Genomic DNA, 24,553 nt, shown 5'->3' with positions numbered 1-24,553 from the left:
CATTGCAGGATAGAAACACAAACACTGTGGGTTCTGAGATTGGGGAGAACTGGCAAACTTAGACATAGACTGGAGGCTAGAACTGGACTCAACTAAGCCACTTTGCTGCCTTGTAAATAACCGAGATACAGTATGCTCAGTGATTTAACACATGAAATGTATGTTAAAAGTAAAATGTGTGGAGTTGAGAAAACGTTTGTCCCAACATATTATGTGCCAGTGCAATATTTTTATAAATCGTAATTTTCCTGTACATTTATTTCTGCTTAACAGCACTCAGGAGGCACTCAGGAGCTATTCATTTCTGACACATTTAAACACTGTGCTGACAATGGGGCATACAGGTATCACATTCTATCCTTCACAAACTGATGCCAATTGTTGATGTCATTCTGACATGTTTTTGTAATTATATAAAAACAAGACAGATTTTTATGTTTTTATTGTCCTTTGTGTTGTTTGCTCAAAAGGTTTCAGTGCTCTGATGCTGGTCAGTTTCAGTGTAAATTGACCAACCTTGTCTTTGAGATGAAAGCGAGTGGGAATGTGATTTACAAAGCCCTATCATGGAAAAACAGTCAGTTGGAGCTTATTGGCCAATTCAAGCCTGCAGGACCCCTGTACAAAATCAAATCTTTACAATCTTCAAATTTTGACCTACTCCTTCCTCACTGTGAGATAAATACTGGTATGTATATAAACATCCATAGAGTGTTGTAAATGAACGTGCTAATAGAGTGCCATTCATTCAACACTCTCATTTTTTGGTGAACAGTAAACTAAACGGTTGAGTTTTCAACTAAATGTAAATGTAAGCGCTGTTAACATGCAGGGCGATGAATGTGAGCAGCAAAGACATTGTTCATTTAATTTCTACAGACAGCCCACACCCTGAGACCTGCAAATAATCTACAATATCCTAGAAATATTTAGAGAGAGAGAGAGAGTGCACACACATACTGATTGGTCTTGTGCTTAGTGAATCTATAACTCTTCATAGTGGGTGGAGCTTTACATTAAATCTTTCTGAATCTCTTTATCAGTCCAGTTGAGTCTTTTGCAGCACCATGGCCGAGTCTTCAAAAAAAGCAAAAAATAATGATCAAAGCAGTGAAAAAGATTGCAGTTTAACTTTTCTAATTAATCTATTGCCCCTGATGGGTTTATTATTTGTAAAGACAATATTGTGTGTTTAACAGTCACATTCCTTTATTAGCATCTGTAAGCTATCATTATTTGAACAAGCTGACGTGCTGTATTGAGGTCAAGCTTGTTTACTTGGATAAAGTTCTAATAGAATACAGTATACTGTATAAACAACCCAATGAGTTGCAATATATGTACTATCATATCATATCCTATATCGTCTTCATGTTATATGTTCTGCATATACCCAAGGTGGTACAATCACTAAGCAAAGTATTATACAAGACAACGTAATAAGGGCAAGGATTCATTTTATGCTTTTGTTTCTTTTATGGAGCACAAAATATTAGGGAGGTCAGTCAGAAGTGTGCTGCTTAGGTATTTCACAGTTTTTTCAGCAAAAAAGTTGAACAAAGAAGATCATAAGAGTTAAGGTACTTTGATACTTTTATCTAAGTCAAATCAGTCAAAATTTTTACAAATCGCACAACAATTAGTTTTCGCTAATAAAGTTCATGCATGTGTTGTGTGATACACTGTACACAATGCTTTTTTTATTTTTTGTAATTATGTCCAGGGCAGGTGGGCTTGGGATAGATGGGTAAAATGTTGTTCTAATGAGATCAGCTGTGGGTCAGTGTGCCCAGTCCTGAAACACACACAAGATGCTCTCATGCACACCCTGAATAACAGTCACACACAGATAGCCCAGCATAGAGACAGACAGAGTCAGTAAATACATTGTGGTTTTTTTTATTTGTTTAGATTTTGTTGAGAATTTTTTCCCAGTTCTGTTTTTTTTTTGTGAAGGCTAGCACACCACTGCACTGTAAGCTCTACATATTCCAACTGGCACAAAGTCTTCGACCTTGTATAAAAGGACCAAATTCATAATTGTTGGCTTGTCTTTTACTCTTTCTTTTGTCACTATGGATGTGCTTGCTGAAGCTTGCACCTGCACTTAATGCTTTGTGCAGAGGATGGAGTAAATTAACCAAATATCTTATGAGGTGGGGGAAGTGTTATTTGTTGCTTGCCAAATAGCTTAAACCAAGAAATGTAACGATTTTACCTTGTTTTATAATGGTTAATAACTTCAATTCCTCATTATATGATATGATATTTGGGTTTTAACTGTTTGTTTTTGATTATTGGAAGGGTTACACCCCGCTTAAATTGCACCTAGGACACCAGTAACTAATTATACAGGGTACCATAATTATTATTAAAAATAAAAAAAACTTACATTGAAAAAAACAACCTCGAATATGTCTGTCTATATGTCTTGCATCACTGCCTCTGTTTCAGATAATAATCAGAGTGGACTGGCTGTGGCACAATTCAGTGAGGGTAGTCTGCAGATCCTTCAGCCCCTAAAAATAACAAACACACATTTGACCTTAAATGTCCACGGTTCCTCCTTGTTTGGCCTAATAAAAAAATCAGGGGGGAAAAACATCAATGCCCAAGTACTTCTCTTTTATAAGGAAATTATTGGAACACAATTGGGGAAAAAACTGTACATTCACTTGTTGCCAGGAAATGTGTCAGTTGAACAGGTAATCTACAAATCTTTATTTTTTACATATAAAATTAATGTAAATGTTTCTTTAATGTTTTTCTTAATTACTTTCCACTTGACAATGCAGGTGCAGAAACAACATCCAGGCAACACGTACGTTATGTGCGGCACATGTAAACTGACCCCTGGTAAAAAATACAAACTGCTGTGTGAGCCCGGTGAATCCCAGCCAAAGGTAAACTACAGTTACATTTGTGGAGAAATAAGATTTCCTGACGCATTAAAAAAGTGTATAAAACTGTTTGTTTTTTTAGGTTCAGACATTTAACTGTGACTATGACACTAACTATCACTCCACATTTGAGGTGATCCTTAATACTGAGGATGAAGACTTCAACTTGAGTCTTTTGGATGAATTTAACCAGACGGTGTGGGAGACTCTTCTATTTTCTCCTACAGGTAGCTAAGAGTTGATTTATTATATATTATATTGTTGTTGTTTTTTTACACTTCCTGGCCCATTTTGATTTAAATAAGTAAATAGTTTAGAGCATTTGATTACACCAGGGAGTCATATGTTTTGTCTGACAGGAATTTTTTGAACCTTGATTGATGACTCATTTCTTAAACAACTATGTTGGAAGACATATCTTATGGTTATAAAGATAACTCAGTGTTTTAGAAAGTTTTATATATTAGCCTGCATCAAACAGAGAAAATATGGGGTTTAAATGGGGTTAGTAATTGAACAACACATTGGAACCTTTTAGGATAAAGCTAAACTGTGAAGGTTAAGGAAAAAAACATTATTTGAAAAAAATAAATAAAATACACACTCAATATAATGAGAACTGACAGGATCACAAGAAAACCACTTGTTAGTGAGATCGATCAGAAAACAAAAAGCTGAATTTGCTAGTAAGCATAAATATTGGAGCAATTTTAAAAGGTCATGTGGTATGATGAGTTCAGATTGACCCTATTTTAGAGCCACTAATGCAGAAGGGTAAGAAGTGAAGCACATGAAACTGGATCCATCAAACATAATGGCTACTGTACAAGCATAACACTGCACTGGAAGCAGTGTTATGGCCTGGGGTTGCTTCAGTTGCTCAAGTGTAGGCTTAGCAATGTTATTTGGCAAAAATATATAATTATTTGATGACCTGAATATACTAAATGACCAGGTTATCACATCAATGCATTTTTTTTCCCCTGATGACATGGATTGTAGCACATTGTTCTGAAGCATTTGCAATCAAAAGTAGTTAAAGCCTGCTGAAAAAGTCACTAGATCATGTTTTGCACTACAGTAATTTGCACATCAATTGTATCATCACGGAGTATTTGTATAGCAACTAGTATTACAGTACATGTGGCTGAACCTAGGGGCTGAACCTAGGGGGAGCCTAATTGAACGAGTTGCTTTTAGCTGTGTCCAGTCCTTAAACCATGAAAGAAAGTTTCCAATCCAGCAGCAGTGTTGTCTTAAAGCTTTTATATGAAATGAACATGTAGCAAATTGTAAAGGTAGAAGATTATTTATGGTGATATTTTTTACCTATTTTTAATTTAAGTAAGTAATTATATTTAATATTATTGTTAATATATATTTTCTATTGTATTATTTTATATTTAATTTACATAAAAATGAAATGGAAAATGAAATTGTCAGCTCCCTATAAAAGAGGGGCGTTCTTATGTTCTGCAAATACAGTAGGACTGTGCCCTCACAGGTAGTCATGGTACTTACTAGGAAAAATTTTCAAAAACTCTCTAGATTTGTTGCTAGTTGCTTTAATAGACGTACTTAACAGGTATTTAAATTAATTTAATATACAGTGCCTTGCAAAAGTATTCAATCCCCCTGAACTTTTCCACATTTTTTCATGTTACAGCCGTAAAAAAAGCATAAATGGTATTTTATTGGAATTTTATGTGATAGATCAACACAAAGTGCCACATAATTGTAAAAATGATATATTTTTTTCTTTTTTTGCAAATAAATATCTAAAAAGTGTGGCTTGCATTTGTATTCAGCCCCCTTTACTCTGATACCCCTAACTAAAATCCAGTAGAATCAGTTGCCTAGTAAATAGAGAAAGATTTCCCACGCTTTGAACATCTCATGGAGCACTGTTCGATACATCATCTGAACACGGAAAGAGAATGGCACAAATGCCTGTCAAGACATGGCTGTCCACCTAAGGTAAACACTAATCAGAGAAGCAGCCAAGAAGCCTATGGTAACTCCACAGCTCAGTGGAAGAATCTGTCCACTGGACAACTATTAGTTGTGCACTCCATGAATCTAGCCTTTATGGAAGAGTGGCAAGTAGAAAGCAATTGCTCAAAGCTATAAGAAGTCTCATTTGCAGTTTGTGACAAGCAATGTGGAGGACAACAAACATGTGGAAGAAGGTGCTCTGGTCAGATGAAAACAAATTTTTTACTTTTTGGCCTAAATGCAAAATGTTATGTGTGGTGAAAAAATATGTGTGGTGGCTGCATCATGTTTTCTTTAGCAGAGGGAAGCTGGGTAGAGTTGATGGGAAGATGGTTGGAGCCAAATCTTTGAAGAGCAATCTTAAAAGATCACACGTTAGAGTCTGCAAAAGACTTGAGACTGTGGTGGAGACAGCCAGAGCTACAATGGAATGGTTTAGATCAAAATATCTTAGAATGGCCCAGTCAAAGTCCAGACCCAAATCCAATTAAGATTGCTGATCACAAATGCTCTCCATCCGATCTAACTGAGCTTGTGCTATTTTGCAAAGATGAATTTCACTTTCTAGATGTGCAAAGCTGGTTAAGACCTCCCCAAAAGACTTGAAGCTGTAATTGCAGCAAAAGGTGGTTCTTTAAAGTATTGACTTTGAGGGCTGAATACAAATGCATGCTACTGTATACTTTTCAGATATTTCTTTGTAAAATGTTTTAAGAATCACTTATCATTTTTTTCCACTTTACAATTATGTGCCATTTTGTGTTGGTCCATCACTTACAATCCCAATAAAATACATTTACATTTGTGTTGTAAGGTGTAATTAGGAAAATATTATTAAAAAAAGGATACTGTTCACACCAGTTCATGATATTGCTGTATAAATTGTATGACACTTGGTAATCTTAACTTTTTATTTGTTTGTTTCATTTGTTTATCTCTATTTAGGGTGCTGAAATTGTACACTCATACAGAGAGTAAAGGAAATAACAGACACTCTACTCACCAAGAGAAACATCCGGATGAAATGTACAGTGATATCAATGAAATCGGTCATATCAATTAACACAACATGGAAATTAGGAAATTATGCAAATTCCTCAACTAAAGTGAAACAAAAATAAAAGCAGAATTCTATAAAGTCCTTTAGAAGAAGCAGCATTTATTAAAGGATGAGCTTAAGGTTAGTTTTATTAATGCATAGATAATCCTCAAAAGTAGACTTTTAGACTTTTTCAGTAAAGGTTAATAGAACCGCAAGCTTATTTCATAGATGATTAGAATTAAGTAAATATTTATTTATATATTTAGAGGTTTTTAAAAAATTACAGAATTAAGCACATGTTTATTTAAACATTTTAAACATATATTATGTAATGGTAAGTTTGACAAATGCATTTCATTAGTTTTTATCTACAGTAAACTATATCTAAGCATGTTTATAAACTATTTAAATAACTTGGTGCTCTGTAGTTTATATTTGTGGGGTGAATTTATGAATTCCAAGGTAATATCTATTGTATCTGCTATATGTCTAATTATCAATAGGACCTAAATAAAATATAATTACGTGCATTTTTAAACAAATATCTATGATATTTTACTCCAGCATGCTAGAGTTTAATACTTTAACAATGTTACAATAAAGATGACATTTAATACTTCATTTTCTTAATACTTATTGCTATCAGCCATTTTAATTAATTTCATCATATTTTAAATGATATTGTAATTAACCTATACAGTAGCACATTTCAGTCTCTTCTGTGTGGTATTCAGTTGCAGCTAACACTATACAGCTAATCTAAAGAGGCCACAGCATCTCTGAAAGGAGATTCCTAATTCCATAATTTCATTATTTGTACACAATAAAATAAATTTAAAAATAAAATAATTTCATAATTTATGGTTTAAAGGCATGCAACTCCAGTAACAATTAATATAAGCTACCTAGGATCCAGGGATGAATGAATAAGCACCATAATTGTCATTGCATATTCCACGAATAATGAAATTAGCCTGCATCCCTGAACAACTATTTTAGGAAAATTTAAACCTTTAACTGCACTCATAAACAGCAGTAACATTTTGTTAAATCTAAGTAAAAAAAACAAATTTATAAATATTGTAAAAGTGGAAGACTGTGGACACAGACATGTTGTTGTCTGTGTCTACACTCTTTTCACAGTTATTGCATGATAGCAGAATATGAGGAGGGTCATTAAAGAGAATCTGTGTTTTTGGGGTGGGATTAAGAGGGGCTGTTGAACGGATTATTGATTGGTTTACTCACAGGGATAATCAGATATAAAATGGTTGCTGACTCCCATCACTAGTGCTCAGCTCAGTGATGGTACAGTAAGGGTGATAAGGTTTCTATAAAATTATAGTCACTAATTTCAGACAAATAGGATCAATGGAACATTGAGACAGGGACATAAAGATGTTGGTGAACATCTCTGATAGTTGCTAGGAAGCACCTTTCCTGGTATGCAATTGGGTCCTGCAGCCTTCTGTGTATTCACTGAGCAACCATTTCATATCTGATTATCGGTGTGAGTGAACCAATCAATAATCTATTAATAAATCGGTTTAACCACACAGTACAGGTTGTCATCTACTTGTGAACAAGTTCTGTTCCAAGAGGACGTGCGTAAGTTAGATTTGTTTGTAAGTCGGGGACACTGAGTCTTATACTCCTTTGACACAAAAATATATAAAGCATATCACTTGAGTAAATCTGTCCCTTCTTTTCCAATACTGCCATCATGTGGCCAATCTCTGTGCTTTTAAATCAAGGGGAATCCAGGATTCCCCTTTTCTTTCAGAGTGAATTCTCCATAAGAAATAATGAAAAATATAATTTGTTCTACAACCAAAAAATATTCATGTAAAAATGATTAATAGAAAATTCAAGTCCACTGAGAAGGCAGTTTATTTTTTTTTCAAGTCTATAAATCAAAAACAAATTAAAACTAAGCTGCATATACAGTAAGTACATTACCAAGTTTATGTCCTTATACAATAAATCTTCCTGCACAGCATTTGAAGTTTGTCACTGAAATGTGTGTACAGTGTAGTCAACCTGAGCCAAATTTCTTTTCGTGCAAAAATGCATTTCAAAGTTCAGCTAAGACTTATATAAATATTCTACTTAATAATTAAAAAACATCATACATAAGGTCTCTTAACCATTTGTGTTCTTTAATTTACCTCTCCAATCCCTGATCAAGGGCACTACTTAAAAATGCAAATTCATTTTTTATTCGTCACACAGTCACACAGCATCTATATATATATATATATATATATATATACACTATCCTGGGTCAACAGGGTGAAGAGCAGTGGTCTGAGTGGTTTGCACACGGGAGTCTTTGGAGTCCAGGGCCTGTATTCACAAAGCTTCTTGAGCCTAAATGTTGCTCCTAGTAATGAAATTCTAGAAAAATTATGTCATTTTCTTAAAATTTCCCCTTACATTTCGGACTAAATTTTAATAAAGATAAAAATGATTCACAAAACATCTTAGCCCTAAAAACAGCGCCTTATTTAAAAATTGTTAAAAGTAGAGGGGAGAATTTTTAAGAGGCTTACGAGTTTTATAGCAGAGGACAAAATAGTGGAAAGAAGAAATATTCTCCAAACACTAAACGTAAGAGTAAACACTGCTCTTCTGTCCAATTTGGTTTTCTTGTTCTTTTACACTCTCTACATACCATCCTAAAGTGCAACTGACAGACTGTCCTGCAATCATGTGAATTGGTCAAACGTGATCCATTTTTCTCTCATCAATCTGAAATTGGTCACAAGTAATAAAATTAGTATTGTGGCGTGGGCGGGGTTTCGGTTGGGGACCATCATGCTTTGCGGGAGGGGTTGTTATGTTGTCACCCTGTTGGGGAAAGGTGTTTGGGTTAGTGGGTTCGGCCTGGTTGTGTGTGTGTGTGGGTTAGAAGTGTGTCTTGTGTTTTGTGACTGTTTATTGTGAATGTGCTGTTGTGTCAGAAGCGAATTAAAATACTCACAGCCATTGCATTGGGCAGCCAGGAAGCTCACTCGTCTCTCCAAGTTCCTGCTTAGCAGTGCAAAAACGCTACAGTATGATAAATAAATGTAAGAACTAAAATATTTACTGTGTGGAAAATGGTTGCTTTAAAAGTAAACACATTTTTAACATTTGTCCATTTTAATTAAATTAATTAGGGGTTTATAATTTGTTAGCATTTGGATCGTTTGCTAGACATTTTGTGGCTCTGGTGTTGCTAAAATGTTCCTAAATTATTCCTCTATGTCTGAGTGGTTGTTTAAAGTTGCTGCTTCTTTAAAGATGTCCCAGTCTGTTGTATCTAAGCAGCTTTAAGAGCAAACTAGGCCCCCTTTGACCACACACATACCTCCTTCTTGGTTGATCTGGTGACTCTCACCTTCAGTCTGTATGCAGGTCTGAGCATGATGGTGATCAGAGAGTCCAAAGTGGGAGTGTTTGCTTCTTTTCTGTTTGTGTATGCCAAGTCCAATGTATTAATGCCCCTTGTGGAAAAGTCTATGTGCTGATGAAGTTTTGGGAGAAAAGGCTTTAAATCTGCATGACTAAGTCCCCAGCAGTGATGAGAAATCGGTCTAGCCCAGTTGGCTAAATAGTGGAGTCCGACTGTATCTGACATATGGCAAAGATGATCGCGAACTATTCGAACATGAATTTAAAACAAAAGCATTAAAAAAATTTACAATTAAAGACCAATGTCAGAGAGAAAGAGGGCTTGCTGCATCAATTCACGCTGCTAACTATAAAAGGTGCACATAACACTTTTTAAATGGATCATTAATTTAAATGCAAGAATGATTTTCCCATGGTGACATAGTGGCAAGCACTGTCACCTTGCACCTCCAGGGTTCAATTCCCGCCTCAAATACTCAGCTAATCTTTTTCTTATTCTCTGTACATTTTATTTTTAGTTTTTGTATTACAATTTCAATTTTATTTACATTTTTATTACCTTACACTTTATTTCTTCTGGTCATTGGCAATCATGATGTGTATGGTTGTGTGTGTGAAAAAGAAATTTTGTTTAAATTTTAAAAGTCATTAAATATAGTGACAAATTGCTAAATTGGCAACACCGCCTTTCTCTCATTCAAAAATCTTTGGGATGTGTTTAGGATTAGACAGGAGAGTTGAAACACTCTGTATCATCCCAGGTGCAAACTTTTGGATCCTTGTGCAAGGCCCTTAAGCCTCAACTGCTCAGATGTACAGAGGTACCTTGGCATTGAAATTCCCCAGTTGCAAAATTTTGCAATAAAAACTAAAAATATGCAAGAACTTTGACTTGGCATACAAACTTTTGGCATACGCGTGACCGAGCTGGTCACACATACTACCGATTGCATGTCCTTCCAGTAGCCAAATTAAACTTGTTGCCATCAGTGGAAAGCTACAGAGCTTCTAAATAGACATAAAAGAATAAAATCTGTTGATGGGAAAACATTGAGAACAAAAAAATTACCCTTCTGGATCAATCTTCTGGCCGCAAAATACAGAGACGGCAAGCTCTGAGTACAAATTATTTTTTAGCGGTTGGCAGCCAGCTCTTATGGGCATTACTGACCTTCCTGGTCAAGGATAAAGTTTAACATTAATGCCACCTACTGGACTAAATCAGTAATGCAAAAAATAAATTCTGGCTTATTTTTTTCCCCTTCTATATTTTTTTCTCCCATGTCTTGTTAGGCAATTTCTTTTTTTTTTTGCCTTGAATTTTTTTTTTTCAAGGTGGAATATTTTTTTTTCCCCCAAAGTTTATTTTTTGCACCCATGTCAATTTAGGGGCTTAGTAGAAAGCCAAGTGAAGTGTGATTACATATTTGTGGGTTTGTTTGTTTGTTTGTTTTGCATTTTGTGCAAATTTTAGTTAAGACATAGCAACATGGGTCCCAAGAATGTTATCAAGAACTTACAAAGCCGTTGTCAATAGGAATCAAAAGGTTAAGTGAGGTTTAATGTCCATTAATTTTTATATTTTGCTTACTTTACATGTCTTTTGTAAAGGTACCTCTGAATAATGAGATACAAAGTAAGTCACTCAGCATAAAGGTGTTGGCCAAATACCGGAAATGTAACATCATATACAAGCAGTCCTTTTTGACTATACTGTCTTGTAGAAATCCTAAGTGTTGAAGAAATTAATCTTCTTTTCTCTTCTATTATTTTAGCTGATAGAAGAGAAGTATTTTCAAATGAAATCCATAAACACTAGGACCTAAGTCTTTCTGACTGACTGAAAACTGCTAAATATATTATTTAATTTATACTCTTCCAGAACATGAAATTGCAGCATTACTGTAGTTTCAGCTTGACTGACAAATAAACTCATTTGATGTTTATCTCCCTTTTACTGTAGGTGGTGAATTTGTATGCTCATACATAAAGTGTCATCAGTAAGGGAAATAGCAGACCCTCTACTAATCAATAAAATCATCACAAATGAAATGTACATTAATATTAATATTTTTTAAATAAATTTAAATATATTTTAATAATATATAAAGAAAACTATTCAATCATGTTTATAAAACCTTAACTTGGTGATCTGTAGTTTGTACTGGTGTGTATTTATGAATTCTGAGCTGATAACTATTTAATACTCAACAACTACGTTACAATAATAATGCACATTTAAAACTAAATTTTTAAACTTAATGTCATTTTAAGTAACTTAATTTAAATAATCATCTTAGTAGCTTAAAGCAGCCACCAGCCTCTCCTGTGTGGTGTACAGCAGCGTACACTAGACAGCTAATCCTCAGAAGCCACAGCATTAGAGAGAAGGTCCATAATTGTACACAATCAAGTACATTATGAAATTATAATTTATTTAAGGGCAGCACTGATGAATCAGATGCACACAGATGGTACCAGAATCACATTGTTTTCTGGCAATTCAGCTGTTAAAGTTTGAGTTGGTCCACAGGCTGGGTGCACAGGTGGCTGTGATATTTCTTTTCTCTTTTGAGAGGGGTCATCTGCTTCAGGCTGGATAGCTCCTTGGCCTTAAGTCGGGTGGTAGGGAGACGTTCCAGAAGGGGTGTCGTCAAGCCAATAGGTAACACTTAATACTTTCAATTTGTGCCTTGTGAACAAGATTTTTCATTAGGGGGTTTTGTCTTGCCAATCTAAAGAGAAACTGCTGAAACTATTATCCAACACATTATTAAGACATTGGAGGATATTTAAGGGATGTTTTATAGTGGAAGTAACCTGTGTTGTTGATATGCCATAGACTTTACATAGCAGTCCAAATCCCCCATCATCAATACAAGATCAATGTGACTCTTGATTGATATAAATGTTCTGAAATTGTACTAGCTTACCAAAAAGATGCCATAGCAAATGCAGGCCATGATCAAAGCAAAAGGTGGTCCAAATAAGTATTAAACTGTGTGCTTTTTATTTGATTGGACAGTGTATAATCATGTGTGTTACATTATCGTTGTATATGAACTCTCACTCCTCACTCATTCCAAGGAGCACCACCTAAGAGCACCCCCAGTCGGGAACCAAAGGGGCCACAGCAGCATCCACGTAACTGTGGGCACTGTACTCGCCACCACTGCCGCCAAGGAACAGCTCCGACGACCAAGATTCTGACCCACATATGCACAACCTTACTCTTTTCCTCCCTCTCTGCGTTTTCTCCCTCCTAAATTCCCCCTTTTGCCATATTTTCTTAATAAAAAAGCCCTTTTTTTTTTTTATAAGATCACACCTCATCTGTCCTCATCAGTGTTTCCAGATATGAAATATATACAGTAGTCATAGGTCTTATTAAAAGCTGCCAGAAACCTATACAAACTGACACCAACTGTCCACCAACTGTGCACAAAAAAATTAGTCCCCCCCCCCCCCCTCCATGGTGATTCAAAAGGGGTGGAGTTTCTCCAAAGCCTGTATAAAAGTCAATGCCTTCTTCCTGTATTTCAAACCAGCAAAAAACTGTTTTATTCAAGAATCTCATTTTGGAACTTACTCTACTTTGAAGATTTACAGTAAATTGTGATGGCATCTCTAACAAATAGAAAAATACCTTTAAGCTTAGTAAGTACTCGTGAGCTCTACGAACGCTATAATCAGCTATTGTTTTTGTTTACTGTAGCAATAAATGTTGAAAATTATTTTTTTAAATTATGAATATATTTTATGTTAAATGTTAAATTTGACATTTGAGCACTTCGACACTATGAAAAATAAATGCATGCTATGTAGAAAAAAGTAGTTTGAACTGATTACCTGAAACACTCCTGTCAGGTTAGGGTTTCATTTCTCCTAAAGGTCTTAGTGTACCTTGCTGTTGGTAGAATAACTTTCACTTTCATTTCATCGGAAAGTGTGATTGTTGTTCAGTCAAGCACCAGCAGTTGCTGTGTAGTAGGGTTTTAATATCCAGAAGCAGTGTGTATACAAAGCATATCTGCACATTATACATTTAGGCATTAAACGTTAACAAATTAAACTGTCTACTCAGTTATAAAATTAACTGGAGCTAATGAATGAAAGCTAAAACCAGTGTAATATCATTTTGCTTCTTTGTACCCACATGCATATAAGTTAGATTTTTTTATTCATCATCAGATCTTTTTGCTATTATGCAACTGATGACAGACTGCTCACAGCATATTTTTCTAGCTATATTTTTCTTGGTAATGTGAGGAAATAAATGTTTTAATATTGTTATTTCGAGCTATAAATGCTTTTATTAACTAAAGTGATTTATTTTTCAAATCTTTGCTCTTGCTTAAAAATTTCCTTAAGACTGACTCCCAAGTGGCTTAACAGAAATGTGTTTGTCCTGTCAGATGAAATGATATGTAGCTAGAAGTCTCTCCCTGTCAGGCACAATGTTCTGCAGTACTTTTTTCCTCTATGGTGCATGGTCTTTGACAAAATGCAGTTGCCTGTGTGTAACAGGTTTGACGCACGGGCGCCACCAGAAAAACGGACACAAGGCGAGGTCCTAAGAAAAAAGGGAAATTTTATTTAGAATAAAAGGGAGTAGGAAGAGAAGTGAGGGTTGCACATGCGGGTCCAGACAGTGGCTGGGAAAGGGGCACTCGGCTGGCGAATGTAAGCAATGACGGAGTGGCAGAATGCGTTGACGTGGGCAGTGGCTCCTGCCGGCCCTTCGCTTTCCCGTCACTGGGTCGCCGACAAACACTTATTTTTTCACAAGCATCTTTTGCCCGTGTGGGCTTTAATGCAGCTAAGCTCCTTCATTCGCTGAAGCGCCCATCTGGCCCCGCCTAGCCATCCATTGGCAGCTTACTCCTACTGGGCACAGGGGCCTTGAAGTTGGTTTGAAGTTGGACGTTGGTTATTTGATATCTCGATTTGTGGTGGATATTCGACTCGGTGCGAGTTAGGGACCGTCTGTAAATTACTGTCCAACTGAAATACAGATAATAGTTATATATTATCTGTATATTAATATTAATATTAAAATATTAATATTATAAATAAATATTGTTGCTGTTAGTGTCAGTGTGATACATGGTGGTGTATCATGACTTTTCATATTATCATTTTGCATATTTGTTTATAATTTTTATAGAAATATTAATTATTTCATTTTAATAACTTCCAGGTCATGTGACCTATTGCTTCAAAGTCTATCCTAAAATGTGTGGCCACCTGCCCTGCAGAGAGCATAACCTTTCTTGTTTAATATTATTACTTTGCATGTTTATTGAAGATTTTAATTAAAATATCAATGAATTTTTTTTACGGTGGCACACTGGTGCAATGGTTAGCACTGTCGCCTTGCACCTCCAGGGTCTGGGTTCGATTGCTGTCTCTGTGTGCATGGAGTTAGCGTGTTCTCCACGTTCTTGGTTTTCTTCCACAGGCTAAGGACCTGCAGATAATTGGCATTCCCAAAGTGTTGCCCAAACTGCAATGGGTTGGAACCCTGTCCAGGGTCTACCTAGCCTTATCCTGTATTCAGGGTCACGAGGGCGGGGGCCTGGAGCCTATCCCAGAAAACTTAGGGCACAAGACAGGGGAAACCCTGGACAGGGTGCCAATCCATCGCAGAGCACACACTTATTCAGACACCATGGGCACTTTGGAAACACCAATTAGCCTAATTTGCATGTCTGCCTCTGTAGGGAGCCCCCCGGTTGCGGCCCCCATAGCATATAAAAAGCTGCTCTTACGCCACTGGCTGGTGTGGTGGACGTAAATCTAAAGAGTACGTACTGAACACAGTATGTGAAGTTTCTCCTCCTCCGAAGCTGTAACAGGCGGAGGACAGAAGGCTTCAAGAACAACAGGGTGCAGGGTTGAGAATGTAACTTTCAGAAGATAGTTCGGGTGTGGATGGGAGGTAATGGCCATCAAAAAAACATCTTAAGGGTCAGAAACCTGACAGGCGCTGACTCTAGTGGTTCGAAAGGGGTGTCAATTAGACCTTTGGGCACGATAGATAAATCCCACGAAGGGACCGTGGCTCTAGTGGGTGGCCTCAACTGTTTAGCTCCACGAATGAACGGGCAACTAAAGGGTGTTTTCCCACAGTAACCCCATCAATTAGAACATGCCAGGCTGGAATAGCAGCTACGTACGTCCTGAGAGTACTAGGGCACAAGCCCAAGGACAACTTTTCCTGCAGAAACTCCAGCACTGAAACAATTAGACATTGGACTGGGTCTACCTGCTTCGTCATGCACCAACTTTCAAATACATTCCATTTGAGGGCATAAGCTCTCCTAGTGGGGGGGGAGACCTAGCACTTAGAAAAGTGTCAATTACGCTGGCTGAAAGACCAGCTTGACTTAGTTGGTCCCGTTCAGGGGCCAAATGTGAAGGTTCCAAAGCTTGGGCCGGGGATACAAAATTGTCCCCTGCGCCTGAGACAGAAAATCCCTCCTCACTGGAATCACCCATGGTAAGCCGTCGAGGAGAGATATTAGTTCGAGAACCACACTCTGGTCGGCCAACAGGGCGCTATCAATAGGAGGCGCAAACGCTGTTGACGGACCCTCGCCAGGACTCCCGGGAGCAGAGCTATCGGAGGAAACGCATAAAGGCATAATTTGGGCCACGTACGAGCCAAGGCGTCCAGACCCAGGGGAGCTGGAAGAGTCAGAGAGTAGTAAAGGGGACATTTGCTGTTTCTTGCGAGGCAAAGAGGTCCACCTCTGCTACATGAAATTTTTCCCAGATTGACTGACTACTTTGGGGTGGGGTTTCCATTCCCCGTGTGTCACAGCTTGACTAGACAGTACATCTGCTCCCACATTTATATGCCCTGGAATGTAAATCGCCCTGAGGGACAGGAACTTGATCTGTGCCTAAAGCAGAACCTGGCGCGTAACCCTTATTGGGGATTGGCCCTCGAGTGAAATCCCCTGGTTCTTAGCCACAACTGAGATGCTCTCATGTGCAGAAGGCCCAAAGGTATCACTGTGGATGCAGCTGCCATGAGAGCTAAAGATCTCTGAAAGTGATGAACAGTCACTTCCTGTTCTAGCTTGATTTCCTTGAAGGTGTTGAGAATGGACTCGACACGAGCGGGAGACAGCTGTGCCTGCCTTAAGATCGAATCCCATGTGACACCCAAATAAGTTGTCCTCTGAACAGGAAAGAGCACGCTTTTCATGGCGTTAGGGCTCAATCCTAAGAAACAAAGATAAGCTAGGACGACATCCTGATGTTGAAGCGCCAGCTACTGAGACTGGGCCAGCCAGTCGTGCGGGTGAAAGAGCTAGACCAAATGGAAGGACCCGCCCGATACTGGTAAGCTTCGCCACCGAAAACGAACCTCAGGAACCTCCTGTGTTGTGGCAACGAAAGTATGCGTCCTTCACATCGATTGTCACAAATAAATCGCTTGGTAGGTTTTGAGAACAATCACTTTACCAGTCAACTTTTTAAAGCTGTATTTATTTATTTAGAAAATCTAAAAATTGGGGATGTTAGATGTTCGGCCTCCTGAAACATGGCAGGGAAAAACCGAAGAGCTAAAACTTTATTGGAGACTGGTGTTCCCCGAAACACCCGTGGTGGCCAGGGAGAACACTTCATCCTCAAAAGGAATTCTACGTCTCTCCTCATTGCGGGGCCACCCCCATGTTCCTGGGCACATAAGCCGCAGGACTTCTTTGTGAGGAAGACAGTATGCCGATCTGACTTCTTTGAGAAAATCCGTCTCTCGCAGCTCTGTAAAGAATGCGAGCCGCACACGAAGTACCTTAATCGAGACAGTAAGTGTGGAGATCGCCCCTCCGGGATGGATTTATCACACGGAGAGACACATCTCGCTTGAAACTCAGCCATATCGGTGAGTTAAACACTTCCTTATTTTTCTGGTTTACATGGTGTGGAAATCGCGCTCCGAAAGAGCGGAGGTACGGATCTCCTAACAAACTTCACCATATCGGTGAGTTAATATTTTTTACTTTAATTAACAATGCGGTCCTGAAGATAAAAAGATCTGAGGAATGTTTCCGGTTCACTCCTATTTATACCCTGCAGGTACACTTCTTTAGATGACGTCACCTGACCGAGGTTATATACAGTATGCCAAAATTTGGCGTGTTTGATACACACATGCTTCACAATCGGCAACACAGAAGGATGTTCCCATAGCGTTTTTACGCAGCATCGAGTGTAGCCTTTGAAAGGGAACATTGTGTCACAGGACAAATACTAACTATATATTTATGCCTTATGTGTTGATGTTCATTTGTCACATTTCTATTTTTCTTTAAGATTCATCCACATTATCTGCACACAAACTCCACTAGCCACATTTGGCCTTTCAGTGCTGTAGCAGGACTGATCGGTAAGTTAAAACTGTCATTTATTCTTTTTTAGAAACAGTTTGTACAGTTAAAATCTTCTACATTCTGGACTTCTTTTTTTTTATTAACAGACAATGCTTATGACCCAGATGTCAGTGCTAAACAATTTTGGATTAGTAAGACTATGATTCAAGACCAGGCCTGCCTCGTCTTTATGGATAACGGAAAAGGCATGGATTATGACAAGATGTACAAAATGCTCAGGTAGGACTGTGATTATGCCAGCCTTATACTTCCGATGTATAAATTTAATGACCCAGTAATTTACCTAAACTACAGATTTGTTAAGGTGTGAACAATATACAGTACAATCTCTCTCTCTCTCTCTCTCTCTCTCTCTTTCTCTCTCTCTCCCTCTCAGTTTTGGCTTCAATGATAAGCAGACTGTGGGACGCCATATTCCAGTAGGCCAGTACGGTAATAGTTTTAAGTCAGGCTCCATGCGCTTGGGGAAGGATGCCCTTGTGTTCTCACAGAAAGCCAACACCATGTGTGTGGGTCTCCTATCACAGACTTATCATGAGAAGATAAAAGCAGAGCATATCATAGTGCCTATTGTTAAGTTCACTGTCACTGGAGAGAATGATGATATCCTTTACCTAGACACAGATATTTTAGATTTTACAGATTTTATATTTGCAGAAGTAGATGCTGTAAGTAGATAAACTATGTGTAGTGAAATACAAATTACACATGTGCAACAATTAGCCATAACACTACCATCACATAAGATTAACACATTAATACTGATTATCCATTATATACCATTAAGCTACTGACAGGATCATGGGCACACAAGGCTCTTTTATGCTTTATCAGGACAAAAAGGTAGCCTGTCCAGTCTGATCCCACAGAAAAGCTTATGCAGAGCAAATCACAAAAAAGTCAATGCTGGCCATAATAGAAAGATATCAGTTGTTGATCCAAACCCCAAATTCTTCAATTAATTGTACAGCCATGGAAACCAGATAAACAAGCCCAACCCATGATAGTGCCATCCCACAGCCCACAACATCCAATTGCCCCAGTGACAGACACCCCCCCAGCACAGACCCAAGGTCATCTAGAGTCTTCTAGAGCCAGAGCTGCCCCAGAAGCACAAGGGGACCTGCACATTTTATGGGAATAATGTTTTGCAATGAAATTTTATGGATGTTTGATGTTCACTTAATCAACTGTTTTGCCCTATTCAGATAAAAATATTTTTAGTTAGCTAAAGTGAAACTAAAAGATAAGACATTGTATGTAGTCATGAGGGTGAGAGAACCTGAAACTGTTTGTTGTTAAAAAAAATATTTAAATAAATGCTTCCTGAAAGTTTAAAGAATCTTCTGTGGAGTTTGGTCCTTAACCTCATTGCTCACTCAGTGTCGCACCAGAGTATGAGGAGTGTCTTCATGATATCCTCAAATATTCGCTGTTTAACACCAAGGAAGACCTGCTGTACGAGTTCAGTGCCATAAATTGGTTAAGCAACAAATCAAAAAGTGGAACCCGCATCATCGTCTGGAACCTACGCAGGTGACCACACACACACACACACACACACACACAGAGAGAGAGAGAGAGAGAATACCAATCAAATGTTTGGACACACCTTCTAAATCAGTGTTGTTGTTTTTTTCGGTTTGTTTTGTGATTTAGTTTCTACATTCTAGAACAATACTGGAGATTTTCAAACTATGAAATAACATGCATGGAGTTTGGTAATTAAGTAACAACAACAACAGTCGCTATTTAAGACAAAAAGAAAGAAAAGAAAAAAAGCCAAGAGTTACAGTAGAAGGTGTGTCCAAACTTTTGATTGGTAGGGTACATTTTATGTATTCATACAGTATACTGTATGTGTGTGTGCATATATATGTGTGTACTGATCAGCCATAACATAACAATGAATGTGGTATGCTCCTGGAATATTAACAAACATTTCGTATGCTGTTTCCATAGGTGTCTACTACTTTACATTTTTTATAATAGTAAAGATGCAGCTTTAAGCAGTAATAATTTAAGTTTGTCATAGCCAACATTGTCAGAAATAATAAATCAGACTTTGCTCTGACAGCTACAGATCATGTGCAGATGCATACTGTACATTTCCCCACCATGCAGAATAAAATTAACAAAAAACAAGCACACACACACACACATTAAAATAATCAAGTAATTGAGTGCACATAACTTTGTTTTTTAACTCTGATATAAGCAGCACTTCATTACTTCCTTAACATGGTGTACCCCCGTGTTTACACTCCTCAGGGGCAACTGACAGGTTGCACTGATGCTTTTACATATTCACAGCAAAACGCTCTCATCCACTCTCTACTTTTGTTTAAATCAAAGTCAATTAGATCAGATTATTACAGTCCTATACAGGTCTATTCATGTGGGTTGAAACAGGTATAATTGGAGCAGTCTGATTAGGGTTAGGAACATCGTGCAGCTGAGTCATGCATTTGTAAGTTTTGTCTATGTGCATAGAGCTTTTACACGGCTAGCAGTGATTTCACCATTTTGATTTTCCACCATTTAGAACTACAAAAAACCTGTTGTTCGTGCATGTTATTCACAAGTTCTGACGCGTGTCTTTTTGTTACACAGTGTCACTGACGACTCCAGACGTTTGTTGATTTCTTTGTCTCTTGTTTTATTTTCAACATCAAAGTACAACGGTTGTTACAGTTTCTTACATAAATCCACTGTAGTAACGACAAGTCGTTTGCTGTGTTCTGTAGCTTCAGTAGATTACAGTTAAAACAACTTATTTTACTGTATCTTTCAGCTTACAGTCTCACGTGGCTCACGATATCACGTGGCTTACGATATCACGGTCAAACAGCAACTGAACAACTGACATGCGTGATAGACATACAGCTACATCACTGTGGGATGATGTCACAGAACAACTTATGAAATGATGTCACATTACAACTTACGAGCATAATACTAAATGCTTAAACTAATACACTTAATGGACTTACTGCTTAATGCTTAATGCTTAACTAATAAATTGAAATGAAATAAACACAACAACAAATTACAAGAATTAAATATGGCCCTTACACCCGTAAAAACTACAACACTACAATATGAAGCATACTTTGTGGCTCTCAGTGCCATAAACAGTGACATCACATGCTTTCCTTGGAGCAGTCCTACTTCTCAGTAAAAGTAAGAGGAGGAAGCTTTATAAATAACTTTTATGTCCTACTCTGAGCTAGGAATATTTTTAGCCTTTAAATAACTTTGTGATTCCCTTGATTTTGAGGAGTGATTCTGAGACACACAAATTTCCATAGCATTTTAATAATATTTGTCAATTTACAAACTACATAAAACATGTAGACAATTTGAACCTTGATGACCTTGTATATTTCCTTGTATTTGGATGAAATACAAAACAACAATCGGTAATTAATCCTTAGTGAGTTTTTATTTGCATGCTGCTGGGCTGTAAATGAATATGAAAGGGCTGGTTACTCTATCATACCCTTCTCTCAGTTCAGGTATTTTACATGCCCTCACTTCGGACTGCTGTCGGTGTGTTTGCTCAAATAACCTGTGTTTGTCTCATAGTAGCGCTTTCCATCACTGCTTTTTATTATCACCACAGTTTTTGAACGTATGAGACAAACAAATTTTAAATGTTCTGCCGGAAGAATAAACATATATTGATCTTTTTATTAATTTTTTAAGGTTCAGTTTTCATAGTCTACTTTCTTCTTTTTAGAGTAAGCTATGCTGTGTCTCACTTTTGTTTTAGTTTCTTCCAGGCACTCTGTCTATACATGGTAATATATCGCATTGAATAGCTCTATTGACGTGCTACTGTATATTACTGGTATAATAATTATTTTCAATTATCCAGAGTCTGGTTTGCCATTTAGTGATACCTGACTTAAAGGATCAGCTGCTAATATTGTGGTGCCAGACATCACAGCACAATTTAAAAGGTCTTGTGGCGTAAAAGCAGACACACAATATACAATTTTAGGCAGATGGTTTTAATGTTATGGCTGATTGGTGAATATACAGAGAAAGAGAAAAAGAGAAATCTTTTTTTTTTTTTAAAACAAGAAAGAAGTATTACTGTACAAACGGATTGTGTAGTGACAATATATATTTAGGTGACATTACTTGCTAAGCTACAAAAAGCTTTGCTTCAAAAAAACAAATAGCCCACTATTTATGGAAAAAGTATTGCAAAAGAGTATCTGGGGGAGAAAAAAAAAACAGGTTTTGTAATTTGTTTGATAAATTACTGTGGGCCAGGAGAAATATTGTGGGTCAGCATGTACAATTATGGCATAATATACCGTATGGTTCCTTTTAAAAATATTCTGTTGCAAAACATCTTTAGGATGTTTTGCAACATAATATGCATTATGGTTATATATAAAATATTCTTATTTCCTTGGTTTCTTTTTAAAATGTTTTGTTGCAGAACATCCTTAGGAGAATTGGAATTAGACTTTAAAAAGGACCGCTATGACTTCCAGATTCTCACTGATGTGTACGGGGGCATCAAGGAAACAAATAAGCAGCAGGCAAGGCCTGCCGTGCAAGTGCCTAAGATTAAATATTCATTGCGGGTGAGAATTTACTTACTGATTGTGGAAATTTTACTAGTTTACTTTAACTAAAGGTTACTAATTTAATTTGCTGAGATAAAAGTGGTCTTTTAGAAAGACTCAAAATTGTACAGAGCATGAATTTGATTATTCTTTGGTTCTAGACAATGAGTGTGCATCTGATACCAATTAAATTAAATGTAGACTGTCTACTTTTTTTAATGAAGAATTCAAGGAAGTGTTAAATGTATTATATTTTATAACTTTAAGTGAAATATTATTTTACTCTTATTTCAGGCATACTGTAGTATCCTATATCTGAAGCCAAAAATGCAGATCATCATTCAAGGGCAGAAGGTGGAAACTCAGTATGTCACTAAAAATCTAGAACTGGTCTTCAAGGACACTTACAAGCCTGTGTGTAATCCTCCCCTTGTATCCTTGTGACAAATATTAGAGCAACTGGAAACGACAGAAGTATAGGCATTTATTATTTAAAAATATCATCCTTAAGTCTTTTTCTCAGAAAAAGCCAATAAAAATCACATTTGGCTACAGCACAAAGTCCGGTGAGCCCTATGGCATCATGATGTACCACAAAAACCGTCTCATCAGAGCCTATGATCGTGTCGGCTGTCAGCGCAGGGTAAGAATCATAAAAGTTTTATATTTAAAATTATCTTTTTCTATAATTTTCTGCATACAGATACAGAATGGGATGGAAAAAGAACATGCAGATGACCACAGACAGTCCCCTTCATAAATATTAAGAACTTTTTGTAAACAATCAGTCTAACTGGGCACACCTGGGCTCTTGAACCCGTCTCCTATTTAAAACATGCTCAATGACTACGTAGGTTTCAGGAAAGAAGTGACATGGTGTTCCATCCATGTCACGAAGATGGTGTGACCATCTTCAACCGCTTATCCAAAGTCGGGTCGCGGGGTGACATGGTGTGTACAGCAAATATTATCCATATTACTCCATGGCACTAGGGGACATTCAGTGGTTAGTAACTGCCACTGGGGGTTATCTGGTGGTAACAGAACCATAGTTACATCCATAATTAGTAATACTGTGAGCCAAGCTGCAGTTTTATTCTTTCATTGGACACAGTGTGATTCTGAGCAAGGGTTTTCAACTATGTAAGATAATAAAATTTTACACACAGTTACAGATTACGGATAATTGTAAATGAGCGTATGTTGTCCAAAAGTCTGGACTAATTACTGTATATTTGGGGGTTTTATCATGCAAGAGAATCCTCATTTGGGTGAAACAGAAAACAGAAATTGATCTGCATTTATACTGTGTGTTAGGTGGCAGGCAGTTCAGCTATAACAGTTGATGTTAATTGATGTAAATATGGAGTCCAGGTAGTTATTGGAGACAATTGCAATCTTGAACTATCGAGCAACCGCAGCCAAGTCAAGTCCTCAGAGAAACTAAGTAAATTGTTTATGTATTCAGTCAAATCTATTTCTTTAATCAATTTCAAGTGTTTTTTTTTTTAGTCATGTAGTATTTATAATGTTCTGTCACTAGATCAACAGCACAGGAGTGGGAGTTATTGGAGTGATCGAGTGTAACCACCTTACACCAACTCACAACATGCAGGACTTTGACAATACAGATGAGTACAGGTGAGTTTGAGTAACATTTCCAGATGTCTTGTAACTTACATTTTAAATAGATGTAATTGTCACGAACTGGATAGTATATTGGCTGATGTTACTGCCGTGGGCAGAGGCACAAAGGGGGATGATAGTAAAGGGAGTCTTTATTTACAAAATATAAACATTACTAAACAAAACAAACAAAGAACTCAAACTATACACACAGCATTTTGACCTAAACATAGACTCTTATGCGTGACAAAGGCTTGTTAGCTTAATATAGCCTAACCAAGCCTCTTTTAGCTTTAGGGTTGCCACCCTTCCTTTAAAATACGGAATCATCACGTATTTGAGAATGAAATTGTATTTTTTTCCCCATTTTGTCCCGATTTTTTTATTATGTTTTTAAAGCAGTGTCTCATGCAAATCATCCCACATTTATTTTATTAAGATGCCTCCTTTCCTACGGCCAAAACCTGCTAGCGGCCAACTCCGCTAACGGCCAAAATCTGCTGCTACACAAACACTGAAGACACACCAAACAGTACTTACATAAACTTTGAAACAAACACAACACTTTACTAGACAGAGACAGCTCCACAAACACAAAAACAC

At 37.2% G+C, this 24,553-nt stretch overlaps 2 protein-coding genes across 6 annotated transcripts in view; both read left to right on the top strand.

Annotated features, from left to right (window-relative positions):
- LOC128524337 (MORC family CW-type zinc finger protein 3-like) overlaps positions 1–6,470 on the top strand; it is a 30,444-nt gene extending 23,974 nt beyond the window's left edge. The window contains exons 18-23 of the mRNA XM_053496873.1: positions 274–344; positions 471–688; positions 2,455–2,705; positions 2,796–2,903; positions 2,983–3,127; positions 5,841–6,470. Coding sequence (XP_053352848.1) covers positions 274–344; positions 471–688; positions 2,455–2,705; positions 2,796–2,903; positions 2,983–3,127; positions 5,841–5,848 — 801 coding nt within the window. The 3' untranslated portion in view covers positions 5,849–6,470. The remainder of the gene's footprint in view (positions 1–273; positions 345–470; positions 689–2,454; positions 2,706–2,795; positions 2,904–2,982; positions 3,128–5,840) is intronic.
- A 6,163-nt stretch (positions 6,471–12,633) lies between these two features.
- The window catches only part of LOC128524330 (MORC family CW-type zinc finger protein 3-like), a 111,714-nt gene continuing 99,794 nt past the window's right edge, over positions 12,634–24,553 (top strand). For 2 of the 5 annotated variants that reach the window (XM_053496855.1, XM_053496857.1), the window contains exons 1-9: positions 12,634–12,990; positions 17,662–17,734; positions 17,825–17,957; positions 18,115–18,341; positions 19,118–19,274; positions 22,195–22,342; positions 22,619–22,756; positions 22,848–22,967; positions 23,868–23,965. In XM_053496855.1, coding sequence (XP_053352830.1) covers positions 12,952–12,990; positions 17,662–17,734; positions 17,825–17,957; positions 18,115–18,341; positions 19,118–19,274; positions 22,195–22,342; positions 22,619–22,756; positions 22,848–22,967; positions 23,868–23,965 — 1,133 coding nt within the window. In that variant the 5' untranslated portion in view covers positions 12,634–12,951. The remainder of the gene's footprint in view (positions 12,991–17,661; positions 17,735–17,824; positions 17,958–18,114; positions 18,342–19,117; positions 19,275–22,194; positions 22,343–22,618; positions 22,757–22,847; positions 22,968–23,867; positions 23,966–24,553) is intronic. The other 3 variants (XM_053496858.1, XM_053496860.1, XM_053496859.1) reach the window with 3 other exon arrangements.

This window comes from Clarias gariepinus, chromosome 5, assembly GCF_024256425.1.
Source record: "Clarias gariepinus isolate MV-2021 ecotype Netherlands chromosome 5, CGAR_prim_01v2, whole genome shotgun sequence".
In the NCBI taxonomy this organism is placed as follows: domain Eukaryota; kingdom Metazoa; phylum Chordata; class Actinopteri; order Siluriformes; family Clariidae; genus Clarias; species Clarias gariepinus.
Note: the sequence above shows the minus strand (reverse complement) of the source record. Positions and strands in the feature narration are given on the sequence as shown.